Here is a 20,431-nt window from a genome sequence, read left to right as displayed (position 1 = left end):
AGCCTCTATCCTTACCTTCTTGTGTTTATAATAGTGCAGGTAGCCATTATGTTTCAGCACAAACCACCTCTTTCTCCAGCCCTTCAGTATTGCTGACTGTGTTCGTTTGTGCAAATATCCTCGGCAGGTAGGTCTGGGGGTGTTAGGGTAACGGCTGATATCTGATCCCACCACCATAGTCAGGATATCAGGACCTAAAATATTACATGAAGAATGTGAAAACATAGGTCAGAATTATAATCCAGTCTGTCAACATTTTTGAATACCCCTATAGGGTATGGAGCAGGAAGGCAGTATTCTATCCCATGCCCTTCTCCTCCCAATGTAGCTTCTAGAAGCAGCAAGGAGAAAAGCAACCTAGGAAATGGTGAATTAAATCAAGCAATATTTGGCCTTCTTTTAACAGAAGTTCAAGAATGAAACTAATTTTATGTTGAGGACTAGTTATGGAGCCAGCTATCTGAAGACACTTAAAACAGTTTTTGCAACCTATCTTTGCGAGCAGTGGTTTAAGTGCTTGCATATTTTATCAGTTTAGAGAAGTGGTTGGATTTCATTGCTCAAATGGGTGTACATAAGTTGGGGTTTATACAAAAATTGCTGAGAATGCTCTTAGGGGCACCTTCAGTCTCTGTTACATATGCTCTTGAGAATTCTTTCTTTTCCATGTCTTGGAGTCCACTAACATTTTCTGCTATCTGTGTCCCTCACTGAGGGGGTGTGCTGTTGAAGACTAACCTGTGCTAAAGTGTCTACTTATCATTTGCAAAAGGTAAGTGCTCAAAGGAGATATTCAGCTGCAAGATTGTCTGCAAACTTGTTATTGTTATCAACAATGAGGTACAATTTCATAATAGTCACTATCAATACATCTATGGCTTTGATGCTAAAGGCCTGAAATTCTGATTGTTGTTCACTAGGCTCCCAGGTCCTTCTCTGCAGAGCTGCTTTCCAGCAGGTCAACCCCTAACCTGTACTGGTGCATGGGGTTATTCATCCCTAGGTGCAGGACCCTACACTTGCCTTTTTTTAACTTCATTAGGTTCCTCTGCCCAACTCTCTAGCCTGTCCAGGTCTCACTGAATGGCAGCACAGGTGTATCTGTGTATTCTGTATTCTGGTGTATCAGCCACTCCTTCCAGTTTTGTATCATCAGCAAACTTGCTGGGGGTACACTCTGCCCCTTCATCCAGGTCATTGATGAATAAGTTAAACAAGACTGGACTTGTATCAGATTATATTAGGTACTACTTCAGAGCAGGTGGCAATACCTTAAATGGGATTGAGAAATGTGACTATGACATATTTTCATTTGCAAAACATTTGCTGAATTTCTCTTTTGGGGACATTTGACTTTGGGAATGCTGTCTGTGTGCCAATATTTAGGCCAGGGAGTGTTCTCTGAGGAGATAAAAATACCCAGTAATCAGAGATTTACCTACTAAAAGACTCGACATAGTCTTAAATATAATAGTGTGAATGGCATCTCTATAATTAAAGAACTTGGTATGTGTCAAGTTAAATTTGTCACTGTCTTGTAAAAGCATTTTAATTTATTGAATTTCCCATGAGCCCTTGTCAAAACCATATCTGGGATAAATAAAAGAACTGCAGTACATTAACTTTCAGCATGCAAACATGGGTATCTTTGCATTTTAGTCATCACAATTCTAGGAAGAATATGTATGATTAATATCACTGACTCCTTGTTTCTGTGGTGCTGCAAAAGGATGCCTCATGAAATAATCTCTCTGCTGTCCTGACTAGACTTCAGGTCTTGGTGACACAGAAATAACCACTGGGTGCACTGAACCAAGCTGTGAAGTCTCTCCCTGAGGAACCATAAGGCATAAATAAGGTATTGGTGTCTCTGCAGTCACTTTCATGACTTTCCCAGTCACTTCCTTTAAGGCAGGAGAGCCAAAAGTGTTACTGTCACATGTGCTCTTTGGGGAATATTTTGTAGGTCCATTTTCTTCTGTGTTCCTAGCAAGGTATAGATAAAAATGTGACAGGCAATACTACTGTATGAAATATTAATGCATTAAACTGTTAATTAAGATTTCTGTTGCATCCATCACCCAACTTGTCTGGACATATTTGGAGCATTGTACAGCAATTCTGACGCATCCATGTAATTTAATGTGATGTCAAATTTACCTTTCCTTGCCAGATTGGCAGCTTCTGAATGTGGCACACTGGTGACATCAGTTCCGTTGACTGCTATCAGAATATCCCCAACCTGAAGTCCTGCTTCTTCAGCTGCACTGTCTGGAATTAAAAAAAAAAAAAATATTTAGAGTTAGGATATCAAGCACACGCATTTGATCAAGCTTTTCTAGCAAAACAGATATCTGTCCAACCAGTCAAGGATTATGCTTTGGGACCTTTGTAATGTCAACGTGGAGGTGAAGCAAGTTTTTCTGAGCAACCTGTTAGTTGTCTGTAAATGAAACTTCAGGATTTAGGTACTGGTTCAACACTAGATAATCACTGGCAGTGGAGAAATTTCATTACAAATGCCATTAGGACTTAAATACTTTAAGATGAGAATAGGCATTTCAGTATCTGTGGGCTTTGGCCTAAATTTCAAACAAAGATCTGGTGCAATGTTCAGTAAAGTCAGTAGAAAAAACATATATTATTATGGTGAGCTTTGGATTTAAGACCAAAAGACTACTTTCTCTGTTGATGTTTCTCTTGCTGGTTAACAGAATTTGGCTATACTATTTTGTGGGTTTTGTCTTTAGGAGGAAATAACATAGTAAGTTAACAAAGGGTCAGTGAAGGAGGGACTGAATCAGATTTCTTAATATATCAACCTTTTGCTTATTTGTTAACTGTTGCAAAGCGCATGCACTCCTAATAAAACAGGGATCAGACACATGCCAGCCAGGAACGGAGGCAAATTAGGGAATTGATAAATATGCTCCATTCACAGGAACCAGTACACAGTTACTTAAATCCCAGTTACATATTTCTCAGACACGTTTTTTTCCTTCTCATTTATAATTAAGCATTACTAATGTACTGTGAAAAACTTGTTTTTGGAAAATATTGTTCCATGTCCATATGATTGAATGTATATTTTTAAAGATTTTGTACCCTATCATGCAGTAAATGTGATTGCTCAGTGCATTTCTGAGGGTGATTAGAAGTTGTAGGGTCGAGATTAGTAAAAGCTTAATAATAAACAGGGACAAAAAAGCCATGGTTCACTCTCATGTGTATTACAAATAATTTGCAAATTTGCAAATGTCAGCACATTTTGGTTTGTGCTTGTCTTGAGGGTCTCATACAAGACTTTATGATCTTAAGTGGTCTTTAAAATATTATTAAAATAATGTCTCAGTGTGCAATCAAAAAGGGATACAAATGCAATTTTTATGTCTGTTTTAATGAAATGAGCCATATTTTGACAAAACAGAATTTTACTAGAAGTTTGTAAAAAAGAATACTCTTTTTTTTGTTGTTGCTGCTTTAAAGCAACTGCATTTGAAAACAAAACATGCAAATAAACTTAAGAGGAGTGATATACAATGTGAGTAGCTGTTTTGCTATACTTAATTTTAATTAGTAGGTTACAGGGTAAATTGGTAGGTATTAGGGCTAATGTTGTATGCATGACCTATGATTTATTTATGTTTAAGTAAAAAACTTTCCCACATTACAATTTGAAAGACTTCTTCTGAGGTTATACTCTTTGATTTAAGAACACTAAGGGAATCTGTATGTTTCTAATTGGGAAATAATCTAAAACTTTTAATGCTGGAGAGAAGAAACATTTCTTTGCAACAGAGAGAACTTTGTATGAATTGGTACTGAAATTCCCAGTAATCCAATAATAACAGGTAGTTGTCCAAGCACACACACATCATCACTGTTGTGGTATTTAGACACATGATGGCTGAGCCCAGTAGTTTTGTTTTCTTAAAATAATCAGCAATGAATGATACTGATCTTTAATCTTGTGGTAAAAAATAACATTCTAATAAGATGAGCAGAATAAGTTTTTTCATTCAAAATGACTGTCAGATTCATAGTAAATTGCTTTTCACATAAGTTATACTGTGAAGAATATCTAGTCTCAAGGACTATAAAAAAGATAAAGAACATTACATAGCCACTTTAGCAACAATTCAATCTTACTAAGTCCTTTGTATAGTATTCTGTAGGCAAAGGTTTTTTAGATTTACATTATTCACAAAGCTTCAACTGATAATGGAAATTCCTGATTGTATTCAGACATGTCTAAATACAGAATGATCTCTAGGATCTGCTGTGAAAATCATATTTATTTTCAGGTAGTTTACAGTAAAAGATTAAGAGATCCTTTGATAAACAATAGGCATAGTGATATAGAAAGCAAAGAAACCACTTCCAACATTCGCCCTTATTTCTTTTGAATAGGTCTGTCCTTTTCCTGAGTTCCTCTTCTGGACTGAAGGCTTTATTTTTCGAATTTAATAAGTAGAACATTTGCTCTGAGGCAACAAGTTAGAATGACTTTGAGAACTGAACAGCAGCATCATCCAAAAAGCACGACTGAGGTATAAATCTAATTATGTTCAGATCTTAAGGGAATGCATGGGTTTCTAATACAAGTCTTAGAGTTTTAAAATGTAAGTAAAGTGTTGACCTTTTCAGATGAGTAATTTCTTTTTTCTCTGCATGTTGCTCCGTTGCTCAGATTTCTGACTTTTCTGAAGTTCCCTAGTGGAGTTCAATGATGACTCTATTTAGTAGCTCAGCAGGCAGTTTTTAAAATGATGGGTTCAGCTAATGGATCACAGGCCTCTGAATTCACAGGCTTTCCCAGTGTTGTCAGGAAGCTGGACAATATAATACATAAGGCTGGCAAAGTTACAGAGCTATTCTTAGATGCCTTGCTAGAGGGCACTTACTGGCATTCTTGGTCTAGGATGACATTTTTCATTATATCTATCTTTGGTAGTAGAAATCTATCAGTCTCCTGTACCTTCTGCTCCTTCTCTAATTCTACTGTGTCCATCCTAAGATGCAGAAAGCAGTACAGCAAGCAATAGTCTAGATTTGGGTGAACCAAGGTTTTAGGTAGCAGCAAAGTGACTCTGACTCCCTGTGTCTCATTCTCACTGCTATTAGTGATGGAGCCAGCCTTTAGCCAGATTTCTAAGCTGCCATTGCACACAGAGCCAATGATTTCAGAGACCTTTCAGTGGTGAATCCCAAGATCTCATTCCTGAGCGTAACTGCTGATACCATGTTCTCCATCATGTAGGCATGGTATAGATCATTCCTCTCTAGAGCCATTATTTTACACTTCATCTTTCTTGAAACTCATCTGCCACTTTTTTTGCTCACTCACTAAGTTTTGTCAGTTTGTTCTGGAGTTCCTCACAATCATCAAACTACCCTGAAGAAGTTAACAGCACACCTGTTAAGATGTATAGATGGTTCGATGGAAAACCATCCAAACAGAAGTGTCCTCCACTAGTAAGACTTTTGGAAATGTTGTTATGAGGATCACTGCATCCTCCATTTCATTCTTAAAGGCCTGTTGTCATTAATGGATGTCAGTCCCAAAAAGTTCTAGACTTTACATTTGAAGAGAGGCTGGATTCAGACACTTGCATGAGGTACCAACTGGCATGGAAGGACACAGAACAGTGGAATCCGGTTTACCCACAGGCATACTGGGACCCTAAGATAGTTTGTCATAAGCAGTTCAAGGACATGTTATTAAACATCTTATACCACTAATGATGGAAATTATTTATGTATGTCTACATTATATATTATTATAAAACAGATGTTATATATTATGTATATTATATTATAACTGCATATCATATTATAGTATAGTACTAAATATTATATATTTATTTTCATACATTTTCATAGGAGAAGTTAACTAGTACAAACACAACTTACTTGTGTCAACTTCAGTCACAAGGATAGGCTTTGAGAACTGAATCCTGAAACCCCAAGGGTAATTGCCAGTTCCTTTAGCGATCTTCACCGTTCTTTCACGAACTGCCAAAGAGGAAAAAAGACATCCCTTTTTCTCTACAAGTCAAGTTCAATTTAACAAGCAGCAGCCTGTTTTTAAAACTTTTTGTCCTTAGACACTGACAGTTACTGATTCTGCAAATGGCTGGGATGCTTTCAGTATCACTCCTAGCTGCTTGGTGCTGCTCCTCTGTCAGTGTGTAACTCCCTCATGCCATGACTGATCAAATGTCATTCATGTTAGGGCTAAAACAGATAACATGAATGGAGTGCACTTTTATCAGCAGCTTAAGTTAAGTGCCTGGACTTTGTAATGAAGAGGTGGAGAAGCATTCACATATTCCACTCTACCAACAGTGTTCTGGGAGAGTAAAGCACTCTGTGTCAGACCTCTAAGCTGCAAATACAAAATACACTCTAAATGAGTTTAAATCTGTTGCTTGTAGTTTCATTCTCTTTATATTTTAGAAGGTCTCGATCTTCTGGATACCAATTGTTTCTTCTCCTTTTGTCTACCCTTCCCTGTCCACTCCCTGCTCCCACTGCCTCCCTGTCCTCTAGTCCAACCCCCCACCACACTGGCACCTCTTGCCACCAGTGGCTGTACTCATGTGAAATGTCTTTCAAGTCAGCAGAATTTAACACGTAAAGGGATCACCCTCAGTAAAAAGGAAGATCGGGGTCTAATTGCCTACTTCCAACTTTTTCTCAGGGTCTAGTATTATTATTGTGTCTCAGATGGTCTGGCTCATTAGTAAATCTTATACTTATGAAGGACTCCAGTGTAAATTTGAATTCTCAGAGTATCTGCTATCTGCTTTTGATCATTTGACTGTTTTACTGGGTTTGTTTAATGGAGGCCAATTTAATAATAATTTATGACAGCTGTTTTGTCTTCAAATCGTGTACTATTTGGAAGACAGAGATTGCTTTAAAGGTTACTTTACTAGCAGGCCAATTGATGTTACCTGTCTAAAAGTGCATCAGTACTTCAATACTGCTTTAACTATCTTGCTGAACTTCTGAGCTTTCCTCTGGGAGAAGAAGCAATCAAAATGGCTCTCCAGAATATTCTTATATATTTTAAGGGAGATTTTTTCATATCTGGAGATTTATAGAGGACATTCGTTTTCTCTCATATTGTGAATGATTTATGAGCTCCAGCAAAGAACTATCTCCTGGAAAGCTACAGGGGTGTTTCAGTTTGTCTTAGTTCTTTGAACTGTGTTTCTTTTCAGTAATTTAACATTTGGGAAGTGAAGGAAAACCTCCCATCCCCCTGCAAATGTTACTCACTATATCTGTTTGCATGACAATGTTTGAACTACAAATAGAACAACCCTTCTTGCCCATAGCAAACTTGATTCTTTTCTTTCTGGATCTACTATGTTTGAAAGTTTGATGGAGAACAGATTTTATGACCATTATTACACTTTATGTCCACAAATAGCTCTCTATGATTTTGCCATGCCTGAAGAAGCTATGAAATTACATTGCTTCTACCCTTATCGTGCAGCAAGAGATGAGGTTTAATTATGACCTTTTACCAGTATCAATTTTGTCAAGTAATAATGATATTTTGCAAGACAGTAGCTAAATAAGAACTACTTATTTACGTTTTTTTATAATCTTTCAGCTTCTTGAGTTGCTCTTTTTCCTGTCTTCAGCATAAGCATCCAGCATCTTCTCCAAAATGTTGATCCCATGGAATCCTCAGAGTGCCCAAAATAAATACAGTTTTATGACATTTATTACCTGTTGCTTTAGCCAACTTACTTGCCACTGGTCTAGGCCTTTTGCTGAGACATCTAGGACTATTATCCGGAGAGACATCATCTCCTCTGAAAACCCAGGAAGCAGAATGAAAGTTTTCTGTATAAAAACCTCTGTCCTCATTTTCAGAATGTAGTCCCAGATCTACTGACCGAGCATCCTCTGAATTTACTGTCATGAGGATAAAACAAGTAAAAGTAATGTCAGTAGGGAAAATGCATGAAGAATAACAGACCTCAGCGAGTCAGCATGGAAGAACTGCCACAAGCTTCTTAATGAACTCTTTGTATTAGTTCTGCAATTTTGCTGCTGTTAAAGGGGCAGTCTGCAAAGATGTCCAAATACAAGATCACAATATTGGATGCTATTGAATGCTAAACTTGAATGCGAAGTGAAGTCTTAATTCAAATGGTCAAAACAGGAGCTGCACCTCTTTAAAAGAAGTCTGGCTTTAGCCAATTGTTAAGCTTTCATATGCAGCCCATTTGATTAGGAAACCAAACAAGTTTTCCAGAAATTTAACATGAGTTCAGTGCATATGGGAAGAAAAATGAGAAGCTGAAAAGTAACTGGCATGACTCAGGTAATAATGACCATATTGGCTGTTTGCTTAATCTTAGCTCTTCCAGATGTATGTATTTAGTTTTATTAAAAAGTAGGTGAGGAAATAATTGTTTTGTTTTGTTTTGTTTTGTTTTGTTTTGTTTTGTTTTGTTTTGCTTTGCTTTGCTTTGCTTTGTTTTGTTTTTAATATAGAACTTCTGTCTTGTCCTAGGTTGTTAAATATTTGTATGATGTTACATGGGTTATCATGAGGATTTTCAGATTCGTATTTTATATTAATTTACATTCACAATGTCTTGCAATGAGTCCACTGAGTCAAACCATGTCATCCCGATTAACATGGAGATGGAGGAGAGCTCTAATTCTCTGCTAAAGGAAAAAGCAGTAATGTTCAGCCTCACAAGAGACAGGACAGCAGGCAGCTGGTTGTGTGACAGGGAGGCTATAAACAGCAGTTTGACTGTGGAGAAAAAGGCTATTGAATAGTATGACAACTTCCAAAGCAGACCTGGAGCTTGAACTTCAAAGCTAAAACTGGATGGTGAAAGGTATATAAAAGTATAAACCATCAGAGGCTGCGTTAACAGATAGACTGAAAAAATGCTTTAGTATAAGTTGTCTGAGAGGGAAAAAAAAATCATGCTTCTTTCAGTACAAAATGCCTGGCATAATGCGGCTAGATTTAATGCAGCTGGAGAAAGGATCTGTTTGCTTTGTTTATCCTGTGTTTGATGTGGCAATTATGCAGAATAATTCCAGTTTCAAAACAGCAAAGATAAAAATTAACCTTTATTTAGTTTTGTTCAGCAAGTTACCTCCTGGATACATCTAGCTGGCAGTCTTTTTTCACCTTGACAGTTCGCTTAACTGTATATATGTGGACAAATACTCCACATCCACTGGCTTCTCCCTTATTATGCAGAAAGTATGAGATGGCATGATTAACTGAATAAAAAGCTACTAGTAAATAAAATAAAATAAACAAAAAAAACCCCCAAACAAATAAATAAATACTACTAGGCTGATATATTTAAAGCACATCTTAGCTTCCTACCATAAATTTATAAGTTAAGAAAACCTAGAATAGCAACAAGCAGTTGAGTACAGCACAGTATTTTGCCAGTTTAATACTGAATTGTTATAATTGTAGTAGACCTTAAAATGTGACCAATAGGCAAAAAACCACAGAAATAAATACTGCCATGCTGCCATTATGGAGTTATGCCAAGACATTTCTTGAATGTCTTTTCACCTCTCCCCCCTTGAGCTTTTGGCACAGATGTCAAACAGCAGTTTATGAGTGTCAGGAACAAAATGCACTTAGGTTCTTCTCAGCTGCTGAAGTAAGCATGTAAAGAGCTGTTGCTTCCAAATAACAATTAGAGCTGTCTCAAGTCACCAGGGAACAGCCTAGCTACCAAAGCAAAAGGGACAGAAGTCTCAGACCTGCAGCATACTATCCAAAAAGATTAGATACTACGATTTATGACAGAATTGTCTGCTCGCTCACCTGTTCTGGAGGCCACTTCAGGTTCATGCCATGTGCTACCAAAAGCTTTGTCACAAGGAAAGCAATTCTAGTTCTTGCAACTTGGTCTTTCTGTTTGCTTGTTTGGTTTGTTGTTGTTGTTGTTGTTTGTTTTCTATTTTCGCTATGAAATCAGCGTGTGCCTTATCTATTAAAATTCATGGTCCAGCTTTATATTCAAGAGACATTACTGTAGAAATCAATGAGCAGTTTATCTTGGTGTATGTATCTTGGTGGACTTGAATCTGTCTTAGGGGCAAAGAATGGAAACTGCTACCAATACACAGCTTTTTCATTTCCACATGAAATGTCAGTCATCCTCACTGTTTTGTTAACAGGCATTAAAAACTTAGGGATTGCCTCCGTTATCTGTACATAGGTGGCTAGTACCATATTAGATGCCTTAGGGTATCTCACTTGCTGTCCAGTTACTGCTTCAAAAAGGTGTGGGTGCCCTCTAGGTCACGTATCTCAGAACCCTGTTGGCATCCCGGCTGGCAACTGACACCTATGTTTAGGTAGTGAATTGACGCCCTGCAGATGTAGAACTTACCTCTTCAGTACAGGGACAGAACATATTTACAGTTTATCTTGTATTGGACCTGCACTGAAGTCTTACAGCTGTCAGTCTTCTATAGGTTTGCATTTAACCTTCTTCAAAAAGGAGGTTATACATCTACAAATAAAACTTCCCTCACCAAAAGTAATCATTATATCACAAAATATTTCCACAGGGAAGTGCACGTTTCTTCATCTGTACAAAGTACTTCTTACATTACTAAAATAGCAAAACAGGAGGCAAAGGCAGTGTGAAGTAAAAAATACCACATATGTTCTCTCCTAGACTGTGCAATCCTTACTTGGGGACTCCATCTGCATGAAATGTAAATTCATTAAGTAGTTCATCTTTAGAATTCCTTCCCATGCGATCTAAGCTGATGAGTTTGGTATAGGCTCAAGCATATGGCAAGGTGACAGATTTCTTAATGAGTCAGTTACAGGACTAACTGTTCCAGTAACTGGAGGGACAGCGAAGGACAATCTAGGCAACAAGCGTGAAGATAAAAGGTGGAGCAGGTGGTTGTCTTAGTGAGGAGAGAAGGACTCGCAGCTCACCATGGCTTTGACATAAGCAAAGTAAGCATCAGGATTATTATTTTTGTTACACCCTCAAAGCTGCTGCCATAAGTGATTACCTGTTTGTCTGTGCCTAGAGCTTGTCTTAATATTAATTGCATATGGACAAGGATGGCACAATCAACTTGTTTTCAGTCAGGTTGTTTGCTTGGTTATATGAAGGAGAGAGTACACTAACTCCCATAGTGAGGAATAGTTCAATTGAATAAAATATGATTTCTCAGGATAATGACGAAGACAGAGACTCAGGTTATGAATTGAAGATCAATTTCCTTAGCTGAAAACGCTGTCAGAATGTCAGTCACACAAAGGAGAAAGAATACTAATCATAAGACTCACTTGATCCCTCAGTGATTGTGCTGTTTATGGAGCTTCCTCCAGTTGAACTGCATTTTTTGCTGTCTTTGAACTGTTTCCGTCTCCTGGCCCACTGGTCTATTGCTTCTTCCTGGGAGCTATCACTTGCTCTGGTGTCTTTCATCAAAGGTAGCTTTCTGGTTTTATTCATTTCCGATTTCAAGTCTAAATTATAACCAGACATTGTTTGTGAGGTATGTGCAAGACAACTTAAGCAATTACACTGTTTTAAATTTCCACATTCTAAAATACAAGAATAACCTAATCAAACACAGAAATGAAAATACCAAATAATACTGAAAATACTCATAAAGTATATATTTTAGACTAATTGAGGTCTTCATGCAGAGAAAAGTATATGCGATTACCTTGTGGTAGTTGTATCTGTATAGTTAAATACCCATGTAGCCATTTGTATGGCACCATTTTTATGCAGAAACATGTAAATTGCTCATGGATTTTATTTACAAGTGTTCATACATTTTTGAAGGAGTCAGTATGTAGATATATAAAGTGCTATTTAAACATTAAAAATCTTGCAAGACACACATGCAGATAAAAGGAGGATATACCTTTCTAGGTAGGGCAGTATACATTTATTTGTTGTATTACTATTTCAGCTAAAACAACAATTGGAAAAACAGACTTGGTGTTAGATTCTGTTCTGAAAATGCAACTGTACCCACTGTCAAGGGCAAATAGGGAGAAAGTGAGCCCAGCCTCAACAGGCTCCCTAGAGGATTGTGTAAGCACTCTCTTGGCTCAGTAGCTTCTTTCTGGCTTCAGTCAGATCTTCATCAGAGACCTGTGTCACTGAGCCCCTTTTCCAGGGCAGCTGACTATTGCTGAGAGTCAGGAACCTGATTTCTTCTAGTGCCTTTGCAGTGCCCTTTGCATGAGTCCTTGCCCCTCTGATAATAATTAAGTTCCCACAACACCAGCAGACTTCTAGACTGCCTGGAGTCCTCTCCCCCATCCTGTTTAAAACATTTGCATCAGTTTTTCTCCTCTGTTCTAGATGCTTTCACTCTTTGTTGAAAAATGCCACGTTTCCTTTCCAGCGTCACTGAATTACTGAGCACAGGGAGTCCCACATTACCCCTTGTGCTCAATGTCTTGACTAAGTAGGTTGGTACTCCTACATTACAAGTGGACTTTAATTGACGTTAATGAGTTTTAAAACTTTAATGCTTATACTTCTTTCTGCGTGTATATATTTACTCATTTAAGGTAGGACCTCCACAGCATTGCTAAGAATAACACACATGGAAAATCAAAATACAACCATAGACCAAAAGCGGACGAAAGTTACAGACCAGGCAACATGATAGATAAGAGAAAGAACACAGATAGATAATTATTAGCAAGGGGAAAAAGGGAAGAGGAGAGTATGAAATCAAAATGCAAGAAAGAGCAACACCTCACTTCTGTGCAGTGTGTTTAACCACTGAGGTCTAATGTATGAGAAGTCAATGTTTTTGAGCATGGACATTTCCTCCACTGTCTTCTTTCTATACCTTGTTCTAGAGAGATTTCCATTTAATTAATTCTCTATTTATTTTAGTATTTTAGATATTGATCTATATAGCAATATCTACCTATATACTATATCTATGTAGTCTATATAGACTTCAGGTATTTTTGAAATTTCCATTACCAGTGCCAAACAAGACAACCTTGGAGAACATAGAATAGACTATTTCAGCTGGAAGGGATCTACAATGATCATCTAGTCCAACTGCCTGACTACTTCAGGGCCAAAAGTTAAAGCACGTTATTAAGCGCATTGTCCAAATGCCTCTTACACAATAACTGGCATGGAGCATCGACCACCTCTCTAGGAACCCTGTTGCAGTGCTTGACCACAGTCTTGGTAAGGAAATGTTTCCTAATGTCAAGTCTGAACCTACGCTGACTCAGCTTTGAACCATTCCCATGTGTCCTGTCACTGGATCCCTGGGAGAAGAGACGAGCACCTCTCTCTCTGCTTCCCCTCCTCAGGAAGCTGTAGAGAGCAATGAGGCCGCCCCCGAGCCTCCTTTTCTCCAAACTAGACAAGCCCAAAGTCCTTAGCTGCTCCTCATAGGACATTCCCCCCAGCTCTAAGACAGACATACTAGTATTTTCTGCAGGTAACGTGAACTAGAAAGATTATTAAAAACTTTCTGATGCTTTTTAGTGAGATTCTTGAAGATATTTTCCCATGATAAGAAAGTAAGTATGTATGAACAGTATAAAACTCCTAACCTCCAAACCTGCTGGAAACATTCACTTCTGGAGAGGACAATCCAATCTGAGTTATATTTGCATATAACTTGATAAATATTAAAAAATTAAAATTAAAGTGTTTGGACTGATATTTAAAAAACACAAACACACATATGTGTGAAAAGCTTACATTGTAGTGTGTGCAGTGTCCCAGTATGGCTTTATTTTCTTATGATTCAAAACACTCCTTTTAAGTGACCAGTTATGGATATGGGTAGATGGATTACAGAAGGGAAGACAAGAAAGTTTGTAAAAGATTAGCTATTAAAAATAATTCTTTTTCATATGCAGTTTTCTTAACTACATCATAAAGAGAGGAGAAAAAAAGTTTACATGACCCACTATGGTCATTGCATGATACATAAAGGCTCAGCCAGAATTACGACTGAGATGTACTTAGAATTCAGTATTTACTTAGATCACATGGATTCCAGAAACAGATTCATACGGTTTTAAACACTGACTAGAGCTCCGAGTTCATGCCACATGGCAACTGCAAAAAAACCCTTCCTGTTTTGGTGTTTGCTTCTCTCACTAGATGTACAGGATGGGTTGACTGTTTATTGTAGAAAACCCACTTATTGAACAAAGCTGCAGTAAAACTGTCTTTATCTTTTTAATTTAATTTACTTGGCTCTTCAAGATGGCTCCTAGGATCCTCAACACAATAACTGCATCTTATAACCAAATGGCCAAGCATACCAATATAATCTCTTTGTAAAGTTATAATATGCTTTCATTTTCCCAATAAAAGATGTCCCCAAAGCACTAAATCACCTATGCAGAAGGTGTTTAAGTGATATTAACTCCAAAAATCTTATGACACCTACCTTTCTGACTAATCTGTTTTATTGATGATGGGGGGATATCTGCATTCTGATGAAAATCTTCTTTCATTTCAATCTTTTTCTCAACTTCATCAGAGTTGGATTTGGCTACCTGAGGTAGTTGATGTGCTCCAGGCTCTCTCCTTAAGCTATCATCAGCTGGCTGTTCACTGCAAAAGTTCTCCCATCTTTCCTTGACAGTTGAATGTTCTGTGAAATTCTCTTTCTTTTCTGTATATGCTGAAGAGGTAGATAATATGGCAGCCTGTGCTGAATCATTATGGCAACTGGATTCAACAAGGGTATTCCCAGATATGTCTTGTATCTCAGAAAAGTTTTCTGATTCATTATTTATGTCATGCTCATTGGGATCTAATAGCAAGGGTGACAGCAAGAATTTTTCATGTATACTACAGGGAAGTTTAGGCTCTTTTCTTACTGTTGAGCCGAAGGAATCAGGTATCAATTTAGTGTCACCTTCGATGAGTCTTCGTTCTAGTTCTCCAGTTATCACAGTCATTACTGACGCTCTCCTTTTCTTTGTTACCTCAGGCTCTGCAGTGGGTGGGGGAGTATTTTGCTGTAAAGCTGGAAGTTGGTTTGGGGCACTTTCAGTAGATGCATAATTTGGATTTTCCTTGTCATTAATAAGTTCATCTGAAGGGCTTCTAGAATGTGGAGAGACCTGTACCAGCTGAGCTTTGTTCTGCAATTCAGTGTGCTTTTCTAGACAGTTGTACTCTGGTGTCCCTTCATCTAAAGCACCTTTGATAGACTCAGAGTCTTCCTCCCATATGGCTACGTTTCTCAGAGGCTCTGCATGCCCATTATCTTTTTTCTCATTTATAGTACCACTGGAATGAAGATTCTCCATTAATGTTTCTTTTGTTTCTTCACCTTGCCCCACATAGTCTGCATAGTGATTCAGTAAACAAGTGTCATCTAGACTTTCTTCAGGCTCAGATGGATAAATGGTAACATTATGATCAAATGATGTGAAAGCATACTGACAGGAAGACTTACGACCTCTCGAACTTCTCACTGAGGAATTCAAGTCAGGACACTTACAAAGTTCTGTATAGCTGGTATGAATGTGTGAGTTCCTGTTATAGACATCTCCTCCTTTGGTCTCCTTAGGCAATACTTTTAAGGATGGCAATGAATAAAAGCCAGAATCCCTTCTAAGGTGAACTGGTGATGGTACATCAAGGGTAGTATCTGGGAAAGACTTTCTTCTTGCTGGTTTTTGCCCTGTGTCTCTGCATTTGTCACAGTTATTTCTTTCTTGACCTAATACTTTGTTCTTACTGATATGCTCCTTCCCAGCATGTGGGTTATTCAAGGTATTACTAGCTACAAGACAATTTGTATTATTTATTTTTGAGAAAAGTATTTTATCTTTTGAAAAACCTTCCTTTTCACTGGTGTGGTCTTCATAGTCCTTTTTGTTATGTTTACAGAAATAATTTTCTTCCCCCCAAATTCTCAAGGCTGTAGAGAGGCTGTCACATTTCTTCCTGTCATTAGCAGGGTACAAAGATACTCCCTCTGCAATTGTATCCAAATGCATTTTGTCACAGTCAGCAAATTCTTTAGGTGGAGGGAGAAGTGTACGCCCATCTGGGAATGCACAGTCTACTTTTTCATGAAAGCTAAAAGATGATTCACAATCTGTAATGCAAGGTGCCTCTGGTACAGAATAATCTGTTTCACTCCAATATGTATCTTCCTGTTCCCTGTTGCAGGTTTTGCTCTGTGCCTGTTCACCAGGTTTGATGTTAACCTTGAGATTTTTCTTTCTGCCAGTATATTCCACTTTAATTTCCTTTGCTTCAATGTTCATTTTCAGGGAGCCATTTTTGTTGATGGCAATGGCAGTTTGAATTTTATGTTTAGAGGATCCCTTATATTTCCCATTGTGTTCTGCTGAATGGTTAGCTGAAGGACATGGGTACTTTGAACATTTTGAACACTGGCTTTTCTGGTATTGTCTTTCATTACAGTGTTTATTGTTCTTTGAACTTTTCCCTTTTTCAGGTACAAGGTTTGTTCCAGAATCAAGCAAAGAAACATTCTTAATTTCTACTTTCACATTAAAAGAACCATATTTTACTTCTGCAGTAATTTTTCCAGTGGCCAAGCTAACGGGCTCTGCAGAGTCTGGCTTGCCCCACAGTGTAATTTTTCCTGTGGATGAGCCCTCTGATTCACCAAAAGTTACTGTAGCCAGGATTTCATCTTGCTGAGGAGAGAACATTTGAGGAGGGTAGTTCTTTTCCTTCTTTCCTTCTTTTTCGCTGTCTGATATGTTATCAAGGTCTCTACCTTCAGATGCATCTGAGCTACTCTGATTCTTGTTTTCATGATCTTTTCCATTTTCTTCAGTACCTTTTACATCCAATGGCTCAGTGAAGTGAGCCAGAGCCTCATCTGCTTTATTTTCAAGGCTTCCTACATTTTGCTGGCATTTACAAATGGGTGACAACTGTTCATCTAATTTAAGGTGAAAAAGAGAAAAAACATTTTTCCCATGACTTGGTAAGCAGTATCACAAATGTATGATTAGCTTTGAGACACTTTTCATAGAAAATGCCTATTTTATCTTTAAAGTGTAGTGTATTGTCCACATTATTTTTTAATGTCAATATTAACTTCTTTTGTCTTAATTGTCTGATAATAATGTGAAGTCAGATACACAGGGTAGGCCATGTTAACTCACTCTGATTGGAGGAAACTAATATATTAACATTTTTTTTTCCAGAAAGTTGTATAGTTGTTAGGAGATAAGGTATTCTATTTGCATTTAGAAAGATCTACCCTTTTTACTTCCATTACTCCTCTCAGTATTTACTTCATTCCTGTGAACACACTGGGACAATCAATATCCCATTGCATGTTTGCAGTTTGCAGTAAATGACATGGAACTTGACTTTTCTAATCCTTTTACAAGTGAGCAAACAAAGGGATTAATGAATATTGTCACAATCGCAGAGCAGATCAGTGGCACATTGCCACAAGGTGTGAGCCACAGCCCCCTGCTCAAAGGAGAAGAAAATACTGTTTCCTGGTGGGAACTGTACTAGGCAAGATTTCATGGCATTTATACAATTACAGAAAATTCTGCCTTGCTTAGGCTTTTTTTAGAAGAGGTCAGGTGTGTTAGAGGATAACAGTTTACAGTGACATCTACCTAAGCAGGATTAAAACAAGATGTTAAACTTAGACAACGTTGAGAAATTTACAGTAAGAATGCTGAAAATTTGAGGCAATTAAACATCAGCATCTTTGGAAAGACTTTGCCAGAAATAGATAGGATAGCAGCTCAACTAAAATAAAACAACTAGCCTCATCAAGACATTATCTGTATGTGCCCACACTTGAGTGTAAATATTTCCAATTTGACAAACAGCTTTGGGCACAAAGATGGATTTCTATCTTGATGAGTAAATGGAGAATAACCACCTATGATTCTGATGTTTTTACTTCAAATTAAACATTTCTGTAAACTTACATTCTCTGGAATCAGAGCTCTTTCTGCCCTTGCAGCTTTTTCTTCTTTTTCTACTCATTTCTAAGAACTGAGGGCATCTGGATTCCACTCTTCTGTGTGGGAGGGAAAACATTGGATAATAAGAAAGTTTCTCTGGAATAATTTTGCTTTAACTCTCTCAAGCTCTCTGACTTGTCTTTTCTCCTGTATGAGAACTGACTGGTTACAATGCAAAATAGAAAGGTGCTAGAGCAGGTACCAATGCATCTATTTTCTTCTCTTGGTTATTTACGACCAAATTTTCAAAGGCTTCTAAATAATAGCTTAAAATCAAGGTCTGATCATATCAGCTATGGGGCCTGAAACAACACTCTTTGAAGTCTGTGGAAGATCTGGGCTGTGGCTGACCTTTTCCAGCCTATGATTTTATCGGATTCTGATTTTTAGAGATTAATATTTTGTTTTAAGCATTCATATAAAATTCAATCTTATTTATATACATAATGAAATACTTAATAATAATTGTTTTTTCTCTTCAGAAAAACTCAGACTTAATATAAGAGAATAAAAGGCTGAAACTGGGACTAAGTGCATAACTAAGCTGCATGCAGAGCAAACCAAGACCACTGTATATCTCACAGTTTGGGTTGTCCCTTGCATCTTTTTGTGGGAAGAAGTGAATTGTCTCAGATTTTTTTCATCTCATAGGTGAACTTGTTAAATGTAAGAAAGATTAACAATTAATGCTGGCTTAGTATGGAAGATATAATCAACTCAAAACTAAATGGTGGTGGAAAACCTCTAATAATTAATTTTTATATATTATTCTTGTCATAAGATCAAGAAAATAAGAATTAAAGTTTATTTGTGTTTCTCCATGGGCCTGTGAGAAATTTCACTGTCTGAATTTAACAGGCCCGAAGAAACGTGGTATCAAAAAAGGCTCAGTGCAAGGGAAACATTATGGATGCTACTATTCGTGTCCTTTAATAATCTGAGACAAATGAAGAATCCCTAAACCCTCAACTAGGAGCTGAGCTTTGCATCCATGTTTAGTTAATCAGTCATTTTCTTGCAGCTGATCACTGAAGTGAGATCTTAAATTTATACTGAACTGAGCAGAACAGCTAAAATCCAGAAGTCATCTGTCATTCCTATTGTGCAGTGGGGGCTGAGTGCTGATTGAAGGCATGGTAGTGATGGAAGACGTCTGTATCCCATGCAGCAGGTTTACTATGTAGAGGCTATTTAACCAATTAGAATTGGTAGCTTTTTCTGGGATTGGTGTTTCCTTGGACAATTGACCAAAACTTACAACTGTTTTTTTTTTTTAAATTTTTTTTTACAGTATTGAAGTATAATGAAAACAGTCAACTTTCCAAAATAAGTCAATGTGTTAGGATTTGCTTCGGCTTATTTAATCCAAAGATTTTCTATTGTATTTTAAATGACCTTGGAATAGATAATTCACATTGTTTGAAATTAGAAGTATTGGAACTGCTAATACATCATTGGGATAGTCTTGAAAATCAGTAGATTTATGTTGGGAAAAATCAGCTGACTGCAAGTGTTATTTGTCATCATCATCTTTAGATGGTAGTTCATCAGTACATCAACTACATCATTGTGGAAAGAGCATGAGTGACTTTTTCAGGCTGCACACTTACCTGGTGTAATGGGATGTATGGATTTTGTTATAAAAATGAGGATTAGAATAAAGCTTTTTAAATCATTGCATTGACATTATAAGACTCATGTTACATGTCACTGTAGCTAGCCAAACAACTGTGAGGAAATTCTTTCAAGACACAGTCATTGCCATCTACTTTTGAAAACTTTAACTTCGTGTGAGGTTAAACGACTGAATATGACAGTGCACTAACAAACACATCCACTAGCTGGCTGCAAAAATGCAGGCATTCTCCCCTGTGTTTTTGGGAGACACTCTAGGGAGACTGAGGAAGTTTTGTATTTATTTCACAGCAGACACTTTGGAATGTTTACATTGTCAATTTTCAGGATTAAACTATACCTCTCTGTTTTTTCCAGGTGTCTTTAGTCAAAGCTTGACAGACAGCCAAACCTACCAGCTGAGCTCTATTCTCAGTGGGAATTATGATCTTAAAGCCAAATACAAAGCTTTAAAGGACACAGAGGCAAGAGCTAGGACTGATATTTATCTGTAGTTTTGGATATGAGGCAGTGCCTATCAGTTCCAGATAAAAATCACTATTATCTTAAAGAGCTACATATGCAAGTATGCCAAGAGTATCAAACTTATATTTAGAGGTGTCTTATGATATGTAAGATCTGCAGATTGGTGCATATATTTGTGACAATAAGAACAACAGCCTAACAGAGGTCCATAATCTGATTGTGATACTTGATGTTTCAGTTATATTTCATTAAGTTGTAATTGAGAATGTATTTTTACTTCTAGGAATTCTCTCAATTCAACCTAAAGAAGATGCTACACAGTTCCTTCCCCTTCCCTTT

The 20,431-nt window shown here is 37.4% G+C and overlaps 1 protein-coding gene across 1 annotated transcript in view; it reads right to left on the bottom strand.

Moving 5' to 3' along the window:
* LOC104010299 (uncharacterized) overlaps positions 1-18,014 on the bottom strand; it is a 39,622-nt gene extending 21,608 nt beyond the window's left edge. Inside the window, exons 1-7 of the mRNA XM_087742256.1 lie at positions 17,957-18,014; positions 14,449-16,938; positions 11,333-11,515; positions 7,768-7,935; positions 5,914-6,015; positions 2,161-2,271; positions 16-194 (exon numbers count right to left, since the gene is read on the bottom strand). Coding sequence (XP_087598382.1) covers positions 16-194; positions 2,161-2,271; positions 5,914-6,015; positions 7,768-7,935; positions 11,333-11,515; positions 14,449-16,938; positions 17,957-18,014 — 3,291 coding nt within the window. The remainder of the gene's footprint in view (positions 1-15; positions 195-2,160; positions 2,272-5,913; positions 6,016-7,767; positions 7,936-11,332; positions 11,516-14,448; positions 16,939-17,956) is intronic.
* Positions 18,015-20,431: the final 2,417 nt, after the last annotated feature.

This window comes from Nipponia nippon, unplaced genomic scaffold, assembly GCF_047370975.1.
Source record: "Nipponia nippon isolate SJK-2023a ecotype South Korea unplaced genomic scaffold, ASM4737097v1 scaffold_8, whole genome shotgun sequence".
Lineage (NCBI taxonomy): Eukaryota > Metazoa > Chordata > Aves > Pelecaniformes > Threskiornithidae > Nipponia > Nipponia nippon.
The sequence above is the reverse complement of the archived record's forward strand: the minus strand, read 5'-3'. Positions and strand labels throughout refer to the sequence as shown.